The sequence below is a fragment of the Simochromis diagramma genome, unplaced genomic scaffold (assembly GCF_900408965.1).
Source record: "Simochromis diagramma unplaced genomic scaffold, fSimDia1.1 OVJJ01000603.1, whole genome shotgun sequence".
Classification (NCBI taxonomy): domain Eukaryota; kingdom Metazoa; phylum Chordata; class Actinopteri; order Cichliformes; family Cichlidae; genus Simochromis; species Simochromis diagramma.
This window is the reverse complement of record NW_024387414.1, coordinates 15,046,898-15,070,967: the sequence shown is the minus strand read 5'-3', so window position 1 is coordinate 15,070,967 and position 24,070 is coordinate 15,046,898. Positions and strand designations below refer to the sequence as shown.

General features: G+C 39.5%; 1 protein-coding gene across 1 annotated transcript in view; it reads right to left on the bottom strand.

Annotated features, from left to right (window-relative positions):
• The window catches only part of LOC120721224 (CUB and sushi domain-containing protein 1-like), a 412,254-nt gene that overhangs the window by 59,676 nt on the left and 328,508 nt on the right, over positions 1–24,070 (bottom strand). The window contains 13 exon segments of the mRNA XM_040011416.1: positions 528–737; positions 1,246–1,362; positions 1,903–1,972; positions 2,291–2,409; positions 7,201–7,305; positions 8,169–8,265; positions 8,377–8,501; positions 9,448–9,651; positions 9,796–9,891; positions 11,714–11,827; positions 11,958–12,074; positions 21,874–22,068; positions 23,530–23,717. Of these exon segments, the coding sequence (XP_039867350.1) occupies positions 528–737; positions 1,246–1,362; positions 1,903–1,972; positions 2,291–2,409; positions 7,201–7,305; positions 8,169–8,265; positions 8,377–8,501; positions 9,448–9,651; positions 9,796–9,891; positions 11,714–11,827; positions 11,958–12,074; positions 21,874–22,068; positions 23,530–23,717 (1,757 nt within the window).

The following is a 24,070-nucleotide window of genomic DNA, read 5'->3' as shown; positions in this document are numbered from 1 at the left end:
AAGCCTTGTTCTAGTTATGCTGGCATATAGGCCCACAGTGCATCTCTTGTGTCTTTGAAGTGAAGCACTTAGGGCTACAAGTAAAGCCTGCTGGACAAGATGCCAGTCTCTCACAGGGGCTTACTAACAATCCATCATTTTTAATGATGAGAGGAAAGCCATGAGGTTTTTAAGTCTTTAGCATGACTCATTCATGGATCAAAGCTCAAAACCTCATAGCAATACTTTCTTTCTTGGAGTTGTGAAAGCTTTGCAGTGTGGCTACTAGGTTTGGGATATTAATTTATTCAGAGCATTTGAGCAGACCATTTTTATGAATCATTGCATTGAATAAATTTGGACAAACTAAACAATGGGACTCATTTCAACACAGGTCTGTTATCATAGTGACCCTTGAGGGACTGTAGATGCCTGCAATAATAATTCAGGGTCTGATATCTGTAAAGACTGTATTGACTAAAAAAAACCCAAACCAAAACAAACAAACAAAAGAGATCTAAAAAGAGAAAAACCACCCATCAACTCACCCTGATAGGTCAGTTTGAATCCTGGCCGGTTCTCTGAGTGGTCACTGTAGAAGTGGATGATCGTCAGGTGGGTAGTGCTCAGTAAAGGGGGTGGGAGCTGTGAGCCAGTAAACTGACCAATAAGGGATGAGCTGTGCTGTGGACCAGCCCTGACTTCTAGGAAGTCATGGTTGTCTTCTGAAGAGAAGTTTTGGAACTGAATATGAGCTCCTGTAATGCAGATTATAAAGACACATGCTATAAACGACTATATAAAAGACCTGATAGTACATTATTTCAATACTAAGAAGAACTTTACTTTACTTGCATAATGTGCACACAGCATACACACAAGGTGCACGTTTACTAATCGAGTGCAGTACGTTTACATGGTTTGAAATATTTTTGTCTATTTTCACTGCAATATTTTTTGACTATTTTATTGTGTTTTTTGTACATGATAACTTGCATCAAAAATACAACTGTACATTTATTGCCCAGGTTTTCTTTTTTTTAAATTTACATAATCTATTACACTTTTTGCAAATGTATATCATACACACAAAATATAAATACTACGTCCCCCTAAAATTTCCAGTTCCTGTATTTACCAGCACATAGCAAACAAATATATAGATATAAATCTGCTGCAGATTCTGTGCTACAAACAACTTAGCCAGCAGATGTACTGAAAGTGACACCTATTTTTTAGGAATGCTCTTACATCCATACTACTTACCATATCCAGTTGGCAGGGTGATTTGCCAGGTGCAGTCCAGGTTGCCGGGGTAGTTGCCAGGGAAACCTGGACTAAGGATGACACCACTCATTTCAGTCAGCACCCCACCACAACGAGCTGAAACCACAGGGAAAACAAACACACTGTTAACACTGAACAACGTAGTTTAAAGATCACTGCTTCGACAGTGAAGTTCAAGTGATGTGTTTTTCACAAAATTCTGTAAATTCATCAGCCACAGTGGTGAATAATACATATCTTTTTAAGTAAGAGCCTTGTTATGGCATCCTTTTCTATAGACATTTTTGGACATAAAAGGGTTGATGCAAATATCTCTTACAGAAATAGGTAAAGCAGGTCTGGAAAGCTGGTCCTGACATGTCAAGTCGAGTTTAACTGGAACTGGCTTCTGAGATCTTTTACCAAGGACTGAATTATTTAAGTCTCCATGCAAACATCAAGGTTACACAACACTATTGCATAAAGGGTACAAATAACACACACACACATACACACACATAAGTAAACATATCCAGTGTGCCTGAGTACTTATGTCACTTTGATACACCAGTAGGACATATTTTCTTCCAAACTGAATCGCTCACTCGTAACACAATTTAGCCAGCGGTGCAGTGTATTTGCATTTGAGCGCGTTACCTATGCATAGAGGGGGTGGGTAGTTCCATCGACGCACTGTCCCGGGCATGCAGGAAATGTGAGAGTGACCCTGAAAGTAATCACACAGTGGTTAAACTTGTTAAAAAAATATGTAAGTGTAAGGAATGCTGATATATCTTCACCAGGTAACTGTATTCTTTTTCCTTTTTTTGTAAAAAAAAAAAAGGGGGGGGGGGTTTAAAGGAAGTGGAAGCAAAGGCATAACAATGGCATTTTTCAAAACCGGAAAATTCATATTTAATAAGCATCTAATGTTTTAATACTCCTAAATAAATACATGAAAACCCATGACCTACTATATGACACCAGGGTAAAAATATTTTTGAACATTTGTCTAATGGTCAGTTTGTGTGAGTGTGTTCATTACCTGCAGAGTGTAACCAGGTTCACAACTGAATGCCACCACCTCATTGACCATATATCTGTCTCCAGTTTTAATTCCATTGGCTGGAATCATTGGTTCTGGACAAGTGGTAAGTCCAACCGCTGTAACAATTTATGAAATGAACAAAAGCACAATGAACTATGTTATTACTATTCATAATTTCACTGTTATTTCGTCTTCTCGCTCTCCGGGTCCATTCATGTGTTTTGGACTTGAGCACACAGAAAGAAAATGTAAAAGTGATGTTGTCATCAGTTCTAAAAGTTTTACGCAGACATGGAAAATCAATGTTTGTCCTTATAGTCGTTCATCTTATGGCCAACTAAAATCATTTTATTTTCCCTGTGCTCTCTGCTAAGCTTCAACTGCAGTATCTCCAGGAAGCCTTTCCTGTCTTCCTCATTCACCTGTATGTGACCTTTATCTTGACATGAACAAACTGATTATAAAACAACATCACAACAAACACACAAGTTTACCCGAGTTTATAAGTTGTTTGTATACCCCAAAATAGTGTGTCTGAGCAGGTTGGCTTTTTATAATTATAGAGATTAATTTGATGGATATATAATTCACAAGATTAAGTCACAAAAGCTCTAATGTCTTTTTGTCATACACAAAAGCTCATTTTAGAATTGACAGCTAGTACAATGATAAAGCGGGAACTTTTTCGATGTCGACAGCAGCTTCTGAGACGTGCTTAAAAATATGTGAAGGTAACACAATGACTTTTGGTTATGTATTCCCAACACAATAAAGGTTAAACACATCCTTAATAAGTTTGACAGCAGCAGGCCCTTATCAAATAGCATCGGTAGGAGTGTATCTGTGTGTGTGTGTGTGTGTGTGTGTGTGTGTGTGTGTGTGTGTGTCAGTGCAGACATTTGTGGAAACTTCCGCAGGAGCCTGCCCCAGAGCGGTTACCATGGCAACAAAGGGGTGGGAGAGGGATAGAGAGCAAAAGAAGAGGAGACAGAGGGGTGAATGTTTGTATGTGTGTGTGTGTGTGTGTGTGTGTGTGTGTGTGTGTGTGTGTGTGTGTGTGTGTGTGTGTGTGTGTGTGTGGACTTCTTGGTTCATTATCTACCTTCCTACCAGCAAAACGTTGCGAGCCCACTGAGCTTACACACACACACACACAGGCTCACCACAAATACATGCACACGCATCCAGGTGGCCGAGATTCACTGAATGACATTTGTGAGTGTGTGCGCATGAGCGACTTGTACATGAGAAAGTGCTTGAAGAAGGACTGAAGGGTACTTCCTTTTTTTTTTTTTAGATGGACCAAAAGTGAAAAAGCTGCGGGAGACTCTACACACACACACACACACACACACACACAGTGTATTATTATGCAGAGAATCAGCGGGCTGTCATGACAACTGATCAATGAAAGTATTCCATTTGGCTGACCATCTTTCTCTCTCTGTGTGCGAGCGCACTGTTTTTCCCCGGGAATGAGGGAGCAGTAATGCCCTGTGAAATGCTGACAGCACCACAAACCACTCCACTAGGGCCACTAGACTACGACTAGACAGTGTCAGCATTTAAGTCTAACTGACTGGATTTACAATACTTTTGTTCCAGTTTATGTGAGGACAGGCAAGGGAAAAAGATCCCTCTTTCTGCCCTTCAGATGAAACACCCTCTAGTCTGCCTAAAATTATGAAAATATAATTACAAAATTCACGTCTTCAGGAGATGTTTTCTACCCACTTATACACGCTCCCACACTGACATTTTTTTTTACCCATGAATGTTTGATATCTTTCTTCCTATAGAAAACCCAGAGTAAATACATGGAAAATATGCAAAAGATAGCTTCCATAACAGTGTTTGTGAAGTCTGGTTGTGAGGTGTTGATTGAGGTGCTATGGCTGTCATCATGTTGTACACACACAGAGGTGATCATATTTGGACAAAAGGGGAGAGTGCTAAGATGTCAGCAACTTTACCCATCCAGATACATCCATTTAAAGTATTTAAAGTAACCTGCTAATTAGCAATATGTAACAAACGAATCAAATAGTCATGGTTTGTTTTTGGAACTCCTGATAAAAGTTTCTGTTACTGAGATTGCCTCTTGGGAAATCAGAAGACGGTGCAGTGAAAGATGGGTGAATAAGAGATATTGTTGCAGAAATAGTTCTATCATTTGAGTTTTGATTGTGAATTTGAAGATCATAAAGTTGAAATCATCAGTAAGAGTTTAGTCTTTTAATGTCTTGCAAGTTTTTTTTGAAATAGTGTTTAAAAGAAGGATCAAATCGAAGTATCAACTGTGGTCAAATAATAATTTTGATGCATCTATTCTGATCACCTTTTGAACAGGTAAGTTGACTCATCTCCGGAAAACTTTGTTTAATAAAAAAGTTAAAAGCCTACTTTGTTTTGGGGTCTCCTGTACAGAACCTCTCTGGAAGGCAAACGTCTGCTACATAATGAAGAGCTGACAATCATTTTAAGATAAGTAAAACTCTAGTGTGAAACCTGCAAGATATTTTTTAAGGTGCTCTGGGAAGGAACTGGGTTCCATGAAAAGAACAAAAAGATTTCTTTCCAGTAAACAAAGTTAAATATCATGTACTGTGTTGGTATTTGGCATATATTTGAAAACATTACTTGAGAAGACAGAAATGCTACAAGGACACATGGTCATAAGAATATGGACAACAGTGAAGATTTGTGTCCTTCACTTTTTTTCCCTTAGCCTTTCATTCTAACCTTACCTATCATTTATCGTCTGACTCCTCCCTTTTCCTTCTCTACCCTCCCCTGAGCCACGCCTCAACAATCTCTGTGTATCCATTATTAACAGCCAAGTTGAAAAGATGCAGAGATTAAGGTCCATACCCGAGGCCTTGGAAACTGCTAAGCAAAGACTCACAGCCTTGGCCAGCTGATTGAAGATGTACAACAGAGAGATAGAAGGCAGGAGAATGAACCAGCTGTTCTCCACAGAATGAGCCAAGGTGTACTCTCAGTGGCAGGGGAACAATATGAGAACAGCATCACCAAGGCTGGTGACGGAGCAATACTTCTCCCTGATGGGAGAAGGACACAACCCGTAACAAAAATGCTCAGTGGCTAGTGGATCTAAGAGCAGACCACAGCAACCTCCCTGAACAGAGTCCAGTAACCATCACAGTGGGAGACATCCAAGAAAGGGTGTCCAGTATGAAGAATTGGACAGCACCAGCACCCTGACATGGTTCACACCTACTGGCTGAAGAAGCTGACTGCACTCCATGAGTGTCTGGCAGCACAGATGAACCAGCTGCTAGTTGACGAGAGACACCCGGAATGGCTAACCGAAGGCCAGACAGACCTGATCTTCAAGGACCCCCAAAGGGACCGCTCCCATCCAACTACCGACCAATAACTTGCCTTAGTACCACATGGACGCTCCTGTCAGGCATCATAGCGGCCGAGCTACCAGAAGGCAACATTGCAGACATAGAGGACAGTTACAAGCACCTGGGGATCCCACAGGCAAATTGGAACCATGAAGAGGCCGCTAGGAAAGCTGCAACCACCAAGTAGCTGCAGAGGGTCAGGCAAGTCCTGAGGAGTCAGCTGAACGGTAAGAACAAGATCCGGGCCATCAACACCTACGCCCTGCTGGTGATCAGGTACCCTGCTGGGATAATATCACTAAAGCACTTCTGGATGGATGCAAACTGCATTTCGTTGCCCTGTACCTGTGCATGTGCAATGACAATAAAGTTGAATTCTATTCTATTCTATTCTAATAAGCTGGCCAAAGGAGGCGATAGAAGCCAGTGACATCAAGACCAGGAAGCTCCTGATCATGCATGGAGGGGTTCACCCCGAGTCCAGCACCCTGAGGCTATATGCTAAGCGGAACGAAGGAGGCCAGGGGACTGGTGAGTGTCAGCACCACAGTCCAGAATGAGACAGCCAACGTCCATGAATACATCAGGAGGATGGCTCCAACCGACTCCGTGCTCAGTGAATTCCTCAGGCAGCAGAAACTCAAGAAAGAGGAGGAAGAGGAGGAACCATCATGGAAGGACAGCCCTGTGCACGATATGTACCACCAGCAGATAGATGAAGTGGCTGACATCCAGAAATCCTACCAGTGGCTGGACAAAGCTGGACTGAAAGACAGCACAGAGGCACTAATCATGGCAGCACACAACTCTGAGCACAAGATCCATAGAGGCTGGGGTCTACCACACTAGGCAAGATGTGTGTGTGTGTGTACACACAGAAGCAATATAGCACCCCTAAAAGTGACCAATCTTGCTAGTTTGTGTGCATCAACATGCCATCACAAGGAATTCAGAGCGTAGCAAAACACAGACAACGGAGGCTCAAATATGTGCACTCGCTACACACACAGAGAAATGCACGTATTCACACAAACACTGAAACCCCCATGCATATTTACAAAAGGGGACATGTTCATTGATCTAGAAGTGATTCTAAGTTAAAACAACTACAAAGGACTAAAAAGCACAACCATGCTCTGACGGGTGTGTAAAAGCATGATGTTAATATCTGTGTCTATACCTTTGTCCATCTACATATTTGTGTGTGTATGTGCACGCAAGTGAGTGTGTGTCTAAGTCTACTTGATTCTGTTAAGTCCCTCCAGGTGAGCATTCTGCGTGTGTGCTCCAGTGTGGGTCTCAGTATGTGTGCATGCTCTCAGGCAGTACCAGTTCAGGTCACTGACTCTTGCTATTTAATGTTAAAGTTCTGGCTGTATTGTTGTCTGTGTGCATTTGTAGATTCTTGAAAGAAGAGACCCAAAATCGATTCAATTCTTGGTTCTTGTGCATCAACGAGTATGTTCTTTCCAGCCAATGAATCTAGCATTGCATCGTGCTATCCTAGTATGAATATTAACAGTGTTCCCTTACTTTTGTATTCTAGGTGAAAGCCTGCTGCCACCACACTGATGTCACTTTGAAAGTGAAGAAGGAGCTGATTGGATGTTGAGTTGAGGAGAGCAGGAGCTGTTGTCCCTGAAAAAACACAAAAAATAAAGATATCATAGACCGGGTGAATGATTCGAAAAAGCATTAAAGTTTGAGGAATATAATATTAGATATACAGGAAGGAACCCCTTTCTACTTAATGGTGCTGCTTTTTCAGCAAGACTTAGACTATAAGTCTTATTTAAATCCCAGGACCAGCTGGGAAATTATGTGCAGAGAAGGTGAACAACCCCTCACCCTCCACGGATAGCTTCACCTTATGTGAAGCGGCCCTTATCTGCCCCAGTGAAGCTGCTCAGTGGTCAACACCAGATCACTGTGGTTATAGTGGGTAGCTCCCCGGTGTGCCTTCCTTAGAAGGGCGCAGTCAGTTGTGTGTGGGTGGGTGTGTGCGTTGCCCTATGGGCAACATGTTTTATGTGTGATAGCTGTGTGACAGGTATGTGCTTGGGGCAGGTCACAGGGGAAACTCTGCAGGGAAATCATAAAAGGTTAGATCATTCTTTATCCCTGCCTGTCTTCTTTCTATCCCTTTTTCATTCTCCTTTTCCTCCACCTTCAGTCTCATGGTGACACTCTTCTTACTGACTGCTTAGAATTGGAAGAATTCTGTGTCTTAAAAAGATTTATTCTTTATTTAAGATATATATCATATTTTTGGTATTACAACTCATCCATCACAGCTCTCCGGTGTATGCCATATGTGTGTGTATCTATAGTTTAAGAGCTGCCATATCTAATTCATCATAGATCTTGTGTGTTTGTGTGTGTGTGTGTGTGTATCTATAGTTTAGAAGCTGTCATCTCTCATCCATCATAGGATATTGTTTGCATGTGTGTCTGTGCATAACTTAATGCATTTAGGTGCATGTGTGAGCATGCTGTCTTACCAGAAAATGACCCTAATTTGGGAGCTGTCATGTCTCCTCCATCGTAGATCTCCAGAGAGTCCCAGTTGTGCTCAGTAGCAAATGTCATTACTTGGATCTAAATAGCCAACAATGATAATAAATGAACACAACAGCCAACAGCTTCCTCCAAAATTAGTGTATATCCAGTAGACTATGCATTTATATTTAAGTGTATATATATCTGTACCTGAATCCCAGCCCCTTCACTGACATGAATCCTCCACAGACAATTGAGACTGTTTGGGTAGGGTTCAGGATAGCCAGGAGACAGTATTGTCCCGCGACGTTCAGTCAAATTACCACTGCAGGGAACTAGAATGAAGAAAATAAAATCCACAATTCTTGGCAAAACATTATAACTAAATGCCAACAGATGGGGCAGGATATTGGAATATGGCTCTTCGTTCCTAAAAACACACAATATGGTCTTCAAATTATAACAACAGCGAGCCAGACAGGAAAAATAGGAAAACAAACACCTTTTATGGCATAAACTGAGGTGAAAGTTGAGGCTTTTTACAAAAAACACAGCTCTCAACAGGAACGCTAGAGTTCACACGGATGCATTTAGTTTTAGAATTAAACTTCAATCATTACTCTCATTAACTAGTACAAGATGCTTCACAGAAAGGACTAATTACTCAAGGCCTTTTTTCATTTGCGTTTTCATCAGTGCTCTCTGGGGATTTTAAATGTCATCAGCGAAGTATCCCAGGATGCACTGCATGCCAACGAGTATGACATTGATGGTGAAGAGCTTAGGCTTAATGCTGTTGTTTGTTTCAGAGGACAGCTGTTAAGTTGTTTTATTAATTTTTTCTGTTTTTTTTTTTTCAGGTAGTCCTTCAGTCTTTCGCTTAACCAGATTTTGCATTAACACTTAATAATACTCAAGTTTGCACAGACCTGTTCAGGGATCTAAGGTCCTGCTTGCTGGGTGACATCAAGCAGTCATACTGATGACTCTCACCCTGGCTCTCAAAATGACAGTTGGCAATGTTTACAGTCATGCCAGGGAAAACAGACATATCTCCCTTTGGTTATCTATTGTTATCTCCTTTGTTGTGTTTCAAATGTGATATCATTCTAACTGGAAAATAAAACTGGATCATTGATTTGAAAGAGATATTGTTTTGCTGTCAGTCTGTCTGATGGTTAAAGTCAAACTACGTGCGGCCTTTGGGGTCCTTTGCACAGATATCCAAAATTATAAACAACTGGGGACTTTAATGATGCTTAAGACAATTTTTAGTCTTACCTATACAAGTTGGTGTTGTTGTGTTCCACTGCGCGAGGGCACCTGGTACCGCCTGGCACCGAATCGCATTGGATCCCTTTAATAGATATCCTGGATTGCACTCAAACCGAACCACAGAGCCCACTGAGAACTCTGAACCAATCCGCCTGCCATACCGAGGCTCAGGTACTGAACTGCACTGGCTGTCACTGGTCCGAGGGACAGCTACAATAATGAGAGGAATTAAATGATTCAAGATGAGGAAAGACGGGAAATAAACATATGAGCAGGGAGACTTTGAAGTTAATCTTGAATTGAACATATGTTATTGTGTTTAAGTGAACACATGTCAAACACAGAGAGAATTACCTTGGTAGACAAAGTGAAAGCCTCTAGCTGATTGGCCACTTTTAGCATTGAACCGGAGCATGATCTGATTGGAAGTTGCCAATGGCAGCGTCTCTCCTGAGAAAAAAACAAAACAAAACACATATATCACAATGATTTCAAAATGAATTTTAATCCAAAAACGTTTTTGTAGAAGCTTTAAAAGTAGAAGACAACAGCAACAACATACAGATCCTTTTTAAACCTACATGTGCTACAAAGATACAGACTCTCAGTTCCACAAACATTCACTGTGCATTTAAGTATATGTTAAGTGCCTATATATTTAAGAGTACCAGCTTCCATTCATAACTCAGCAATAAGCAGGGTTTTTCATTCTTTTTCGCTTTTTGGTAAAATATGTGCCTCACAAGAATTAAAATGCAAAACAAAGACGCACACACACGTGCACACGCCATCTCAGCAGGCATACACAAACAGAGATTTATATGCACACACATACGCAGGCAAATGAAGTAACAGTGATAAATGGGTAAAACATGGCCTGGTGTGGCTGACATTTAGAACCATCATTAGCAGCTCGGGGATCAGGATGTGTGTGCGTATGTGTAAGTCTGGTATGTGTGTATGTGAGTTAATATGTTTGTGAGTCAGGATAATCAGTCAGTTAGGTGGAACAATGTGCTACAAAGCTGTTTGCCCTCTTTTTTCTTGTGTATGCGTGTGTGTGCGTGTGTGTGCGTGTGTGCACATGTGAATGCGTGCGTGAGTAACGGGTAATGATGCGGATAACATTATTTTGTAAAGCGTGGTATGTTTCATTCGTTTTCAGCCAAAAAAAAAAAAAAAAAAAAAACCTCAAGCAAAAAACCCAAATGAACTTCAAGGTATGAGTCATTCATTCTATATATACCATTACCAATTAAATTAGACGGGTTGTATTTATCAGAAAAAAGGCAGCTACATCCAGTCAACACAAATAAGTCTCACTGATCTATGAGCACAAAAAAGCAAAAATGTAAGCTCGCTTGTCTTTTTATCAAACTCTAAACCACTCCACTATTATAAGGAACTTTACTCGTAGTTGTAGTTACATTGTTTACTAAACACAGTCATTTTCTTCCCTTATAATTCTACAAGCAAAAGGAGGCAGCAAAAGTGGGGGAGAAAAAGAATAAACACAAGAAAGAAAATATTCTGAAAGTTATGATTTTGACATAAAGGAACTAAACGTCACTTCTAAGGGGATTCCCCTGCAGCGTGCCTCCAGGCCATAACACACGAAATTCACACAAAAGTTAAACTCTGAGGCGATGCCTTCGCATTTTTACCAGCAACGATGTTAATCATTATATATTTTTTTTTTTATTTAACAAATTATTATTAATATCCTTTCATCTAGATCAAATTAGTCATATCTTTCTATTTCCATCCATCTGTATTACTGTGTAAAGACTCAAAACATTGGCAAGCTGGGGTGACTCAAAGTTGGAAGATAAGAAAACCCATGGAGGATTCTGTTAAGGAGTATCAGTGCTACTGTATGTTGTATGGCCCCAGTGAGACGCTTTCCACTGCTGATTTCCTCTTGTAAAGATAACCCGTAATGGATTTTCACCAAATACATCACTGTCAAATAAATTGTGATAACGACCACTGGTGCTGTGTTCTACAGCCCCCCAGAGCTGCTTTCTTACAGAAGATTTCATTATTTTTCTCTTTCGAAAACAGCTCAACAGTGCAAAAAAAAAAAAGGAAAAAAAGGGAAAATTGTAGGTGGGGCAGCTTTTCAAAAGTATAATATCATGCATATATAAGTGAAAAAACAATAAAACAACAGTTTCTTTGATGACAATACAATATTAAAAAAAATATAAAAACTGCATTCCTCAGGCTGTGTCTGGCTGTTTCTGGCACTAGAGTTGATCAACAGACTCACCTGAATGTGAACCAGCCAGGGAGCTGAGCAATCGGGCGTTGTCATTGGGTCCATCAAACAGTTCCACTGAGTCATTCATTGCTGTTTGGAAGACGGCAAACTGACCAAACACCACTGGACAAAAAAAAAACAACCCAGACAAATAAAAACAAATTTGGACAAATGATTATTTCAAAATTTGAACAAGTCTTCTGTGCTTTGATTACAAGACTGACTGTAAGCAGTTTTGTAATTATGCACTTACCGAACTGAGGCGACACTGTGATGTAATAGGAGCAAGTCTGTTTTGTTGTGTAGTTTAAAGGATAGTTTGGAGACAAAACGACCCCTTCAGATCCACCGTACTGTCCTCCGCAAGGCGCTGTGCACAGAAGGTGATTATTAGAAGCTTTTCATTTAAAAGATTTTAGAATGTTATTTAGATATTTTACAACTACAGCACAATAGCCACGTGTTTTATAAAGTAGTAAATAAACACAGTATTTGAAAATATGCATACCAAAGTACACAAAACCAGGGTATTCTAAATTAAATGAACTCACACTGATGCACACAAATTTTGATTGTTGCAAATTGTGGAGATACTACTGCACAATTAAAAGTGTGCACGTAGCTGCAGTTCTTGGACATATAAAAACCGTATTATTAAAGAACAGTAGATACCGAAAGGACGTAGAATACCAACCCAATACTAATTATTCATCCAACCTGTTGTTTAGCCCAAACAGGTCACCAATCAATCACAAGGTCAACACAGAGAAATAGACAACGACCTACAGCTAGAGTCACCCGCTAAACTAACATGCAAAGAGCAGGAGGAAGTCCACGGAGGCACATGAGAACTTGCAAACTCGGCACAGAATGCATCCGACTGAGAGGTTTAAACCAGGAGCCTTTTTGCTGTAAGGTGACAGTGCTAAGTACTACACCAACATGCTGTCCCCAATATTAATTAATTTGTTGTTAAAAAGACACAGATGCAACTTAGTATGCAGGACTTGGCATTGGTATGTAATATGATACGGTGGTGGTCATATTCATAGCGATGATTCAGGTCTGAAATCCTGTCTCACAGAGCATTTTATCAGTGCAGCAGTAACCCCTTGCTCACTTGCATTAATGAAGTTGAGCCCTTCAGGCTCACAGCAGTCTGCTAACATTTGGTATTAACTATATATCCAATCAAATGTGTTTGCGATGCTCCCATAATATTTCTGCATAAGCTCCACCTGCTACTTTGTAAAATGATTTTAGTAGGAGTCTTAATCAAGGTTGATTAAGACTCCTAGAACCTCTACAACAACATTAGATCAAACATGTAAATGTACGAGTAATGTAGAACTACATAATATTTATCAATTCAAGTGTGATAAATGTTTTTGAATCTTATTGTCTTGAGAGTAATCACTGTTCCAAAATGTATATAAAAGGCAGTCCTAGGCACTATGAAATAAACTACTCCCTCAGTACATTCAGCTTCTGCTAGGTAAGACTTACAGTGGAGCTATGCCATTACTTGGCTCACAGAATCATATTTTAGGATGGTTCATTAGTTAACAGTACATTTAAATACTGTTAACTGGAAACTGTCCATTCATTAGAGGATGTTTGCTTGTTTGTGTTGGTTCCATAACAGACTGGAAATCTGCTTAATGGATAAAATTCTCACACAGTGTCATGACCTTATATAATATAAATAAATATAGACAAAAGATAAACATAGCCATCATTTAGAGTACAGAACAGTGAGTTTTTGTTCAGTGACATGTTGTTGTACTCATCATATTTTTTATGCGTACAATGTGCACAAAGTTTAAATGTTGCGAGCCATTTAAAGGTTTAGAAGGTTTATACTCGCATCCAAGTGCAGGAATGTCTATATTTTGGTTCTCTTTTATTTTTTTTATTTCTTATCAAGTGTACTTTTCTTTCAATCTCCAGAGTGGCAGGAAAAAATCACGTGGATAAGGTGAAAAGGAAACACTCACCTCGCCCTCATTACTATCACTGAGCAAAGCCCCCAACACCCAGCGGAACTGTGTAACTGCTCAGTGGTCAACAGATCAAAGTCTGTTTGTTCTGGACAGTCTCCAGGAGTGACACTGTGCGAGTGTGATCAGTAACATATCGAAAAAGCACACGTTGACTATCAGTAGCAATTATCTGAAAAAACTAAATATCAAAATTTAAAAAAAAATTTACCCTAACTTGCAGAAACAAATGCCCTTACATATCCTTAACATCAAGGGTCAGCGTAGCCTCATTGTTCCACTTCAATCTGTTTTTAAGATACAAAGAAAAATAAGATAAAAAACTTGAATGCGTTAGTGTAACTTTAACGCTCTAGGTTACTGATTAGAAGGTCAGGGTTTAAAGCCCCAACACTTCCAAACTCCTACACTGAGCCTGTGAGAAAAGCCCTTAGGCCTATCTGCTCCAGGGGCAACATATCATAGCTGACCCTGGACTTTAATCTGAGGCTCTTAACAAGCTGGGATATGAAGGGGAAAAAATATCACTATACTGTAATACACGTGAAAATAAAAGCATCCTCTTCTGCTCCACTGCTACTCTACAACTAAGGTAACAACATTTCAAGGAACATTTGGCATTAGTGGCCAAACAGTTTCATCCGCTTTGCTGCTTCAGTTATTTAGGGACATAATGTTGCAATAAAGCGTACAGATTTTAGCCATGTCTCTTTTTCATTTTTTTCCCTGTTCCTGGGAGCACTGCCCATTACAAAAGAAGCTGGCAAGCATATCATTACTCTAATCTCTTGCGTTTTTTTTCTTTTCTTCTTCTTCTTTTTTTAATCCAACTGACTGCAATTGGCTCCAAAGTTGTTTAGTTTAGCAGAAAACTTGTGTTGTCCCCAAATATCACTTGGGCCGTTGTGGCTCCGAGGCTTTGTTATATAATGTAAACGTCTTCTGATATCTATCTGGGCATGTGCATTTGTGTATGAGAGTGTGCATGTATGATATTCACTTAGGACAGAGTGGAATATATAGGAAATCTCATTTTTCATCTCATCATTAAATGTGGTAAATTGTTAAAATATACATATATTTTTTAAAAAGTGATGTCTCCACTTAACGGAGTAAAAAACAATCAACGACACTGTGGATTCTTTGGGAAAAAAAGCCCCACGCATTTACCCATAAACAACACATCCCATGGCACTATGAAGCATTAAGTGTGATGCAGCAGCAACACTTGGTGGCTATATATCACATTAAAAACAATTCAGGAGAGGGCTATAACAAAGAGCCACATGTTCTTTCATAAGTGAGACCAAAGTTCTGGTGCACCCTCTTCAAAGTAGTTAGTTCCTCTTGACAACAACACAGCGGGATAAAAACTTTAGTAGCTGAATTTATGTGGTACTGTGCAAGAGCACAGTGTGGGATCTCCTGTATTAGTGTAGTGCAGTTTCAAAAATAGCCTATTAATCCATACCACCAATGCATGACCCACAAGAAACACACCTAACAGTAGCTTGTTCCATCTTTTTGCACCCCCAAGGGAGCTGCAAACCTTTTGCGAGAACAGCATGTGGGTGTGCAGACATTTATATTGCAGGTTAGGTCAGCAGAGGTCATTGACATTTGTGTAAGTGTCTCTGAATGTGTGCGTGCATGTGTGTGCACAAAAAAACAGCAGCAACTAGCAAATCTGTCAGTGTCACCTTCCCCGGCACACGCACACACTCACCATGTAAGTCTTATCCCTTCCCTTCTCACCTTGTCCGGCCTCTGCTCTTCTCGTCTTGCTATGGTGTGTATCACTTTGGCTTAGTCCCAATGTGCACCCACAATATCAGCTGTGATCCCTAGTGGACTATAATTAGCGTCACCTCCGTGCTTGTTGAAAATGTGAGAGCATGGGAGTGCAAAGGTTCTCAGGACAGCCTGAGAACTGGGCCAGCACTCTGTGAATTAATATACTGCCTGGGTTAGAGGTCCATCTGTGAAACTAAGAAGTGACACTAAGGGTGTGGGTTCATATGTGGTTTCATAAAACTGTCTGATAGTAATTTAAAACACAGTATCATGTTAGCCTAAACGTTGTTAGTTGGTAGCCCCTCTAATGTTATTTTTCTTTCCCCTTTTGGATGATTTTGAACATCCACTTCAACAGCCCCTTGAGGATAATTCCCTCAAGCAAAGATTTCAGCATTTCAGTCTTGCGAAAACTGTGGGCTCAAAAATTCCACAAGAGAGCCCTGAAGCACTTTCCGATTTCTCAGTAGTACAGCCTTGAGCCCTCAAGGACTTATCTGTAACATATGTCATAGTCTTTGAGTCCATGTGTGGACATTAAGACTCACTCGGTAAAACTGATTTACATCCTAAGAATATAAATACAACAAAACTTGGTTTCTACTTCTTTGCTAGACAGTTGCTGTACTCCCACCTACTCATCCTCCACCTCCTCCCCACTCATATCCCTCTCTACTTTCTTCCTGTTTCCTAAAGCATCATAGTAATCATGCTCTTTCTTTCTTCTATTGATTGATACTTTCTGGATTGATTTTTGTTGTGCTGTAGCATTCAAACCCTCAGGTCTAGAGGTCTTGTCTTGATCTACCCACAATCTCCCAGTGGTGCTGCTCTAGGCTCAGGTGTCAGCCTTATCAAAAGCCTTCACACACACACATGCGCTTTGATCATTCACACCCTCTGTCTCTCTCTCTCTCTCACACACACACACACACACACACACAAATAAATGCAAAAGATGCTATGCAAGTCACTCTCTTTCTCTCACACATCTATGAGCTTTGATCATCGACACACACACACACACACACACAACACTCTTGTAGTTCATGTGCGTCTCATTTTCCCTTTTCTCTCATACAAATATAAAGACACACAAACACACACAAACATACAGGCACAGCAGGGCTCATGGTGGCAGCAGGAGTACAGGAAAGAGTTTTGAAATGTCCTAAACTTTTAAAGTTGGGTTGCAGTTCATCCAGTAAGTGTTTTTTGGAACCATAAACACAGCCGCTGCTGTCACTTCAACATTTCAAGAAAAGGATTCATTTGTCAACAGCGTAATAACCACAGTTCTTGAGCACAACATATACACAACAGAATCCATTATTTATACTATGAAGCACAATGAGAATGAAATCCATGAAAACTTCAGGAAAAAAAATGGTTATGCCATTTGCTTTGCATGTCTTGCACATTTCAAATGTCTTTATCTAATGACATTTTTTCTCATAGAAAGTAGCAGTAAAATGAAAGTAGTAAAGTATATGTAAGTCTATAACCCCTTTTATAGAAACGGAATGATTAATACAATATAAGACTTTCTCTGTATTCCCTGTACTACCTCGGATCCGGATTTATCATTTTCACCTTGAAGTTGCAGACATAAAAAACATACTAAGATCCAAAAAGCCAACATGAAAAGTCCTTTTAGACTTATACCTGCTACTCGCAATATGTTCTCTGTCTAGATCAAGTCAACAAGCATGTGCCCTGAACACCAGCAGCACTGGCAGCAAATGCGAGCGTGAATTAACATGGGCAGAATCCACCGAGAAAGCGTGAAATTACCGGTGCTCACTTGGCAAATTCGGTATAATGCACCATGCTACAGCACTCATTCCACCAGTATAACAACTTTAGTCTTTTCATACTTGTCAAGAGATATGCTGCTTTCATTCACCTTTTCATTCCAGTCAGTTCTTGTCTACAATATATTAGGTAATATTTAGTTCTTTAAGTATTGACACTGACCATAAACTCAATATTTCCTCCAGATGTTTTAAATTAAAAGCTCGCCAGGAACAGGAAGCATTATGCCCTATTAGCTCTCTGTAAGGCTTTTAATTGTCCTTCTTCCTTCTTCTGCAGACACAACACATTAACTGTGTTTACAGATAGCACTCGGAAAAAGTTCAGAAGGAATTTTGGATCCTTCTTTCTCCCAGAACTGCTTCATAAGAGCCGTATTTATAACCTTCTGGGTGCGAATGGCTCTAAGAGGTTATGATGCGTTTCTATTCGATTTAGATCTGGACTCTGACTGGGTCACTTCAATACCAAATATCCTTTGATTAAAATAATTCAGTAAAAGACTTAGTTCTTAGATTTTCTAAGCTTTAACTGAGCTTCCACTGGTTGACAGTCACCCTCACACTATCCCGTAACTTCTTTTGATAAAAGCATTTCGCCTCAGTGATTCTTTTACAAGTTTACATAATGGCATGCAGTGCTGTTTTTTACATTGTAGAGAGTTCTGCACTTTTTTTTTCTAAATAATTCAACCTTGGCTTATAGTCAAGAAAAGTTGTCACTGAAAAGTTCTGATATTTGGTAATACATTTTTGGAGCACAAAAATATAACTCATCTGCTGATGAGTAATGTAAATTCCAGCTTTTCTACCTTGAATCTAAATACCTTTTATTGATTTCATTTGAATGACTATTTCTTACCTGAATGTCAACATTGAATAATGTATTTAGTATGGACTTTGTTTGTCTCCTCTATGACCAGTGCTTCTTATACATAATTCTGCAGGGATCTCTTACTTTTTCTACCACTCTATATGCACGCGTATCATGCTGCGCATTTGTAAGGAAAACTGCCTCTAGGCGGCACTCTATTATAGCTATGTCACTCTCTCACTTTACCTCTGTGTCTCTTCTCTCACATAAACACACATACACACATGTGGTCTTACACACAACCCTATCAACAGTCACGGAGAATTCCTTCTTTCTCGCACCAGCTCTTAGTTACCATGGAAACCAATAAAAGAGCGGTTTGAGATGGGAGGTGTTTGTATGTGTGTCTAAGAGTGTGTGCGTGTGTGTGTGTGTGTGTGTGTGAGAGAAAGACAGAGAGAGAGAAGGCAAGAAGGGGCAAGAGAGCTAGAGAGAAATTGTGAGAGAAACATACAGAGCAAATCAGACACAGACAGAGGAGGTAGGAGGAAAGTAAAATAAGAAAGACAGAGGATGAAAAAATCTTGAAGAGAGATACAGGGGAGAGTGAGAAGTAGTTACAGAGAAAAAAGGAAAGGAAAGGAGTAGAAGGGAGATGAGTGAGGGGGATGAAAGGGAGAAAAAAGGAGACGGAGGGAGTGTAAGTGGAGATGTATTATTTAAAGAGGTCTCACCCTGTCTAATGAGTTTGGTCTAAAAGCCCCAGGAGCTGCCCAAAGATAGAGAGACAGACAGAGAGACAGAGCAACTTCCCTAACTATGCGGTGAGAAAATTCAATGTGCAATCAGAGCTGAGGGAGCAAAGGCGAAAGACTGCAGAGTGGGATTTAGTCAAATCGTTCTGCTTTGACTATATGAATTGTTTATAATGTAGGTAATGACAATCTCAGGAGATCTAACCATTTATTGGGATCACTGAAAGGGCAGGAACTAAACTGACTTGCATTTAGGAAACTCTCATCCAGAGAGCAGGCCTGATATTACTGAAATAGTGTTAACAATAGGGCTGCCACAAACGATTATTTTGATAGTCGACTAGTCACCGATTATTTTTGCGATTAGTCGACTAATCAGATCATGCATCCATTGGATGTAAAACGTACAGCTTATTGCACCAGCATGCATCTGCTCTTATATAACTATCATTAGCTTACAGCTTTAAGTGTTTAAGGTATGTGCTAACTAAAAATAAAGATAAGATGATAGTTTATTGAATTTAAATGAAATTTGCAGATTGTTTCGGTGAAGTTTAATAAACTCAGTCTCGTTTGCTCCTTGCTATCTAAAATATAACAGGACATCGGAGTATATTCTCGAGCATCTCACACTTCTGATAATCAGTTGTCTGCTTGACATTTATTCAGCTGTGTAAAAACTATAACTTTAATCTCAGCCAAACCGATTTACTCAGGAACAAATAAAATACTGAAAAAAGCCAAACAATAACATTTTTAAGTTATCTAAGTGACTTATATATCATGTTTAACCTGAGTAGCGAAAGACGGCGGTGGGTTTGAAAATGATTTGCCGGGAGTCCGGTGTTCTCACCGGTTCTTAGTGTGCCTTCATCCCCAGCTAGCTATCGAGCTGGTGGGTAACAGACGTCTCCGAAAACGTCGGAGCGCTTTTGAAAGTATGTGGTGTCCTGATAAACTGAGCAGATATTTGAGGTTTACACAGCTACATTCTCGCCTGAAAATATGTTAAACGTTTATTTTGTGACCCAGAAAGAATAATAAGAGTAATATTAAAACTAACTAGCTGCCGCCATTGTTGGAAACTGAGCAGGTGCTCTTGGGGGGCCGCGATGGGCCGCGCTATGAATTCTGGGACACAGCTTCTTCTTCTTCGGGGTTTAACGGCAGCTGGCATCCTTGTACATGCAGTGCTGCCATCTTCTGTTTCAGTCCGTTATTACACTGTTAAATCCTACTACTTATTCCTGCGTCTGTTGGGATCTTACAAAGCTTCAAATGACTCATCGACTATTAAATTAGTCGTCGACGATTTTGATAGTCGACGTAATCGTGACTAGTCGACAAATCGTGGCAGCCCTAGTTAACAATAATAAAGTTAAAAGGTAAAAGTAAAAGAAAACATATACCCATGTATATGTGTATATATGTATATACATGTGTATATGTATATGTGTATATACACATGTGTATATGTTGCACACTTTGTGTGTGTGCTTGTGTGTGTGTATAAGTAACTTAGTTACCAGATAGACTATTTTATTTTTTATTTTATTGATTAAATTATGGTCTTACTGTATAGTAAAACATTATCCTGTGTAACAATACCTGGGCAAAAGGTTGGGGTTGGTCTGCTAAATCTGCTAAGTGGCATTATTACCTTGAAATAAAGTCGATGAAGGAGAGGATGAAATAAAATGACTTGATAACCTCTTATTCTTGCTCTTTTTTTTGGTTTTTTTTTGCTTTTCTCAAATACCTACTATGAGTGCAATTATCCCATTCTTATTCTCTCACACCCCTGAATGCCTGTGACTGTCTCCCAGACATTATTAAACAGAGCTTTCACAGGAGACTTTTCAAAGTAGGAATATGTGCTTTATGTCTATGTGCCCATAACCATTTTTAATTCTTACCTCCTTGCTCTGAATTTTTTACCCACATGGCATTAGTCAGATATGCCTCTCTCACATACACAAACCCATATACACCATGAATGGCACTCTGGCAGGTGTCATTTCATTGCTTCTCTGAGCTGTCAATCACACAGACAGCTCAGTCCCCAATCCCTGACTGCTTTGATAACACACACACACACACACACACACACACACACACACACACACACACACACACACACACACACGTAAAGACAACAACTACACTTAAATCCAGATCTGGGAATGGGAAGTAGGAGATTGGGGTTTTTTGAATGTGGTTGGTCCTGTAAATAAATAATGAAGCAATATAATCAGCTGCCTCTCCAGTGTCCCTTGTCCCAAGGACAGACTTTCATTCCACCGTCTTTAACAAGGTTTCAGACTGCAAGCCTTATTCTGTTCTGTTCACAAACTAGTTCCCTTCCCCCTAAGCTCAGAAGATCTTCAGAGTACAATAAGTCCTAAAATCACAAGCTGCAATCCAATCCAAGACAGTGGTGTTAAAGTCCAGTCCTCCACAGAACAAAAGTTTCTCTGGAGAGGCAGTTAAAATATGTTAGCTAGTTGGCACTGAATGAACTTTTAATTTGGGGGGGGGGGTGGGGGTGTATTGTCCAATCCTTATAAAAAGCAGGATTCAAACATTACAAAACAATGGAGTGAGTTGCCAAATATATAAGGTGGAGTTTTCCAAATAAAGTCTATGATTTTGAAAGACTGGACCTATCATTCCTCAGGAAGGAAGCTCGATGGCTAAAGCGAGATGTACAACCTACAGTGTTGCTACCAGATAGTGTATAACAATGACCAAGATTCATATGAAATTTAGATAATACAGAGAAAATCTTCATAAAGTTCATGTTATTTAAATAAACAGGGGAAAAATAGAGAGAGAGAGTGGAAAAGCAAGGTCCCAATTTGGAATCAAACAGAGAACACAGTGTGCAGTTTACCCTCTGAGTTACCAGATTTCTAATAAATATTTACTGTAACAATAATATTATAGTACAGCAATACGCACAAGGTTGTATTTCCTGATGCGTCACTCCTACCTTTACATGATGGCAGTGCCTTGTTCCACACTGGCTTTCCATCTGGACCCATGACACAGGTGATGGTATCTTCACCTGCTATTGTGTAGCCATGGTGACAGCTGTAGGAGACCTGAGATCCCAATTTATAGTCGTACCCTGTCCGACTGGCATTCATAACATTACCGGGATCAAAACAGGCTTCCCTTGGTTTTTCTGTTGAGAGGGAAAGTGTCTGTATGAGTAGAGTAGCCTAATAGTTTTTATTACAAAATAAAAATTGTATTTACTTTCTTAGATTTTTTTTGCAAACTTATAACAGTACAACAACCTGCGGTACAGAAAAGGCAGTGTAACAATGAGAATTATGATACTGTTAGGAAATACATTAATCATTTTTCTATTATAATGTAAATAAAGTTTCAGAGCTGTACATTTCTACAATATGCATAAATCTTTATAGTCCAGCATTTCGAATTACAATATGTCCTCCCATATAAAAGGGCAAATAACCCCCAACAAAACAAAACAAAAAGAGCAAACAAGAAGAAGAATGAGATGGCGATAAAGTAGTAAAAGACAAATAGTGGTCAAACAGTGTCTTGGATCTTTATGACTTGGAGCTGGACCAGCTTGTTTGCGTTTCTGTGATCAGCCAATAAGAATGAGATATTATGCCTGAGAAAGGAAATGGGCAGGAAGACAGAGAAAGGTGGAGGGCAAGATAGAAGTGAAACAGAGAGATGATTAAGGCTGGATTTTAATTAGAAAGATGGCAGATGAAAGGTAGTGAATAATGACAAAAGTACAGAAGTGTAAGGTAGTGTGATGAGACCAACAACAGAATAGGTGATGGTCTTTTTTAAAAACTAGACATAAATAGGATAAAGGAATCAAGAAGAAAAGGGGATTTATAAAATTTGCCAGAGCAGATCTAGTCTCTACTCAGCTGAACAACTAAGTACTGTATTGACTATAAGCGTTAAATCACCCCTAGTCAAGCCAAACCAGGATAAGTCACAATCACTTGAAGTAAACAACTCATCGGCTGGCAAGGAGCACCGTGTTCGGCTGATAAACAAAAACAAAAAATAAAACAAACCACAAAAACTTATCCTGTATGAAGGGATTAATAAGAATAGGCAGATTAAATTTGATCCAGTCTGCACACTAAACAATCCTGCATCGACTTTTTAATCATTACACCCAATGCAAGCACATTATCGTTTTTACATTCACTGTTTTGCATTTCAATGTGCAGAAACAGTCATAAAATACCTTTTATTTGCTAGAAACCTACATTGATTTGCCTTGTTCTTTTCAACCTCATTAGGCCTATACTGAGATGCTATTTTGAAAGTGAATGTTATTGATACGAGTTGTATTTACTATTTCTACTATTACACTCAAAACTATGCTCCTGCTGCTTGCACACTACTGTTACTAACACTATCCTGTATACCACTAATATGTATCACTTTTACTAAAATCAGTACTTCTACCATCACCACAACATTTCTTCTATTGCTGATAATTACGTAATAATTCAGTAATGGGATAGTTTCAAACAGTTGTAATCACTAAAGAATTAATCATAAGCTGTTTAAATCTATTTAATGTTGCCAAATGTAAAGTATACCTGGATATGTCAAGCCAAACGTTTTTTGGTTTAATTACCTCTATATTCGATGGCGAATCCAGACATGCCCAGCGAGGCATCCGATCTGAATGCAAGGAAGAGACTGTTATCACTGCTCTCTATCCGCTCTGGGGCCTGGTTGCCTTGGAGACTTGCTAGTAGAGGCCCATTAGAGTCTTCACCCTCATAGATGTGCAGGAAGTCGTAACTTGGCTCCATGTTAAAACTGGGTATAAAAAAAAAAAAATCAAAAAAAATCTTAGACCTAAAAAATACTTATTGGTAAGTTTGTTGGTAGTTTTCAAAGTGTCCAAACAATTAACACAGAACTGTACGTTCAGTTAGGTATGTGTGCCATTTAATTGCTGACAGTTTGAGCTATCTCCATTGTAATCATCAACTCATCTCCTTGCTTTCTTTTTGAGATGTTTGATGTTTTATGGATATTTGTCACTCTGTTAAAACGAAGACAGAAATATTTGACCAAAAACGTAAATAACTTAAGACATTCAGAAAAATAGGAAACTGTTGCAACAGCAGTCTTATCATTAGGTTAGTCATCCTGTTGTCACACTTTGA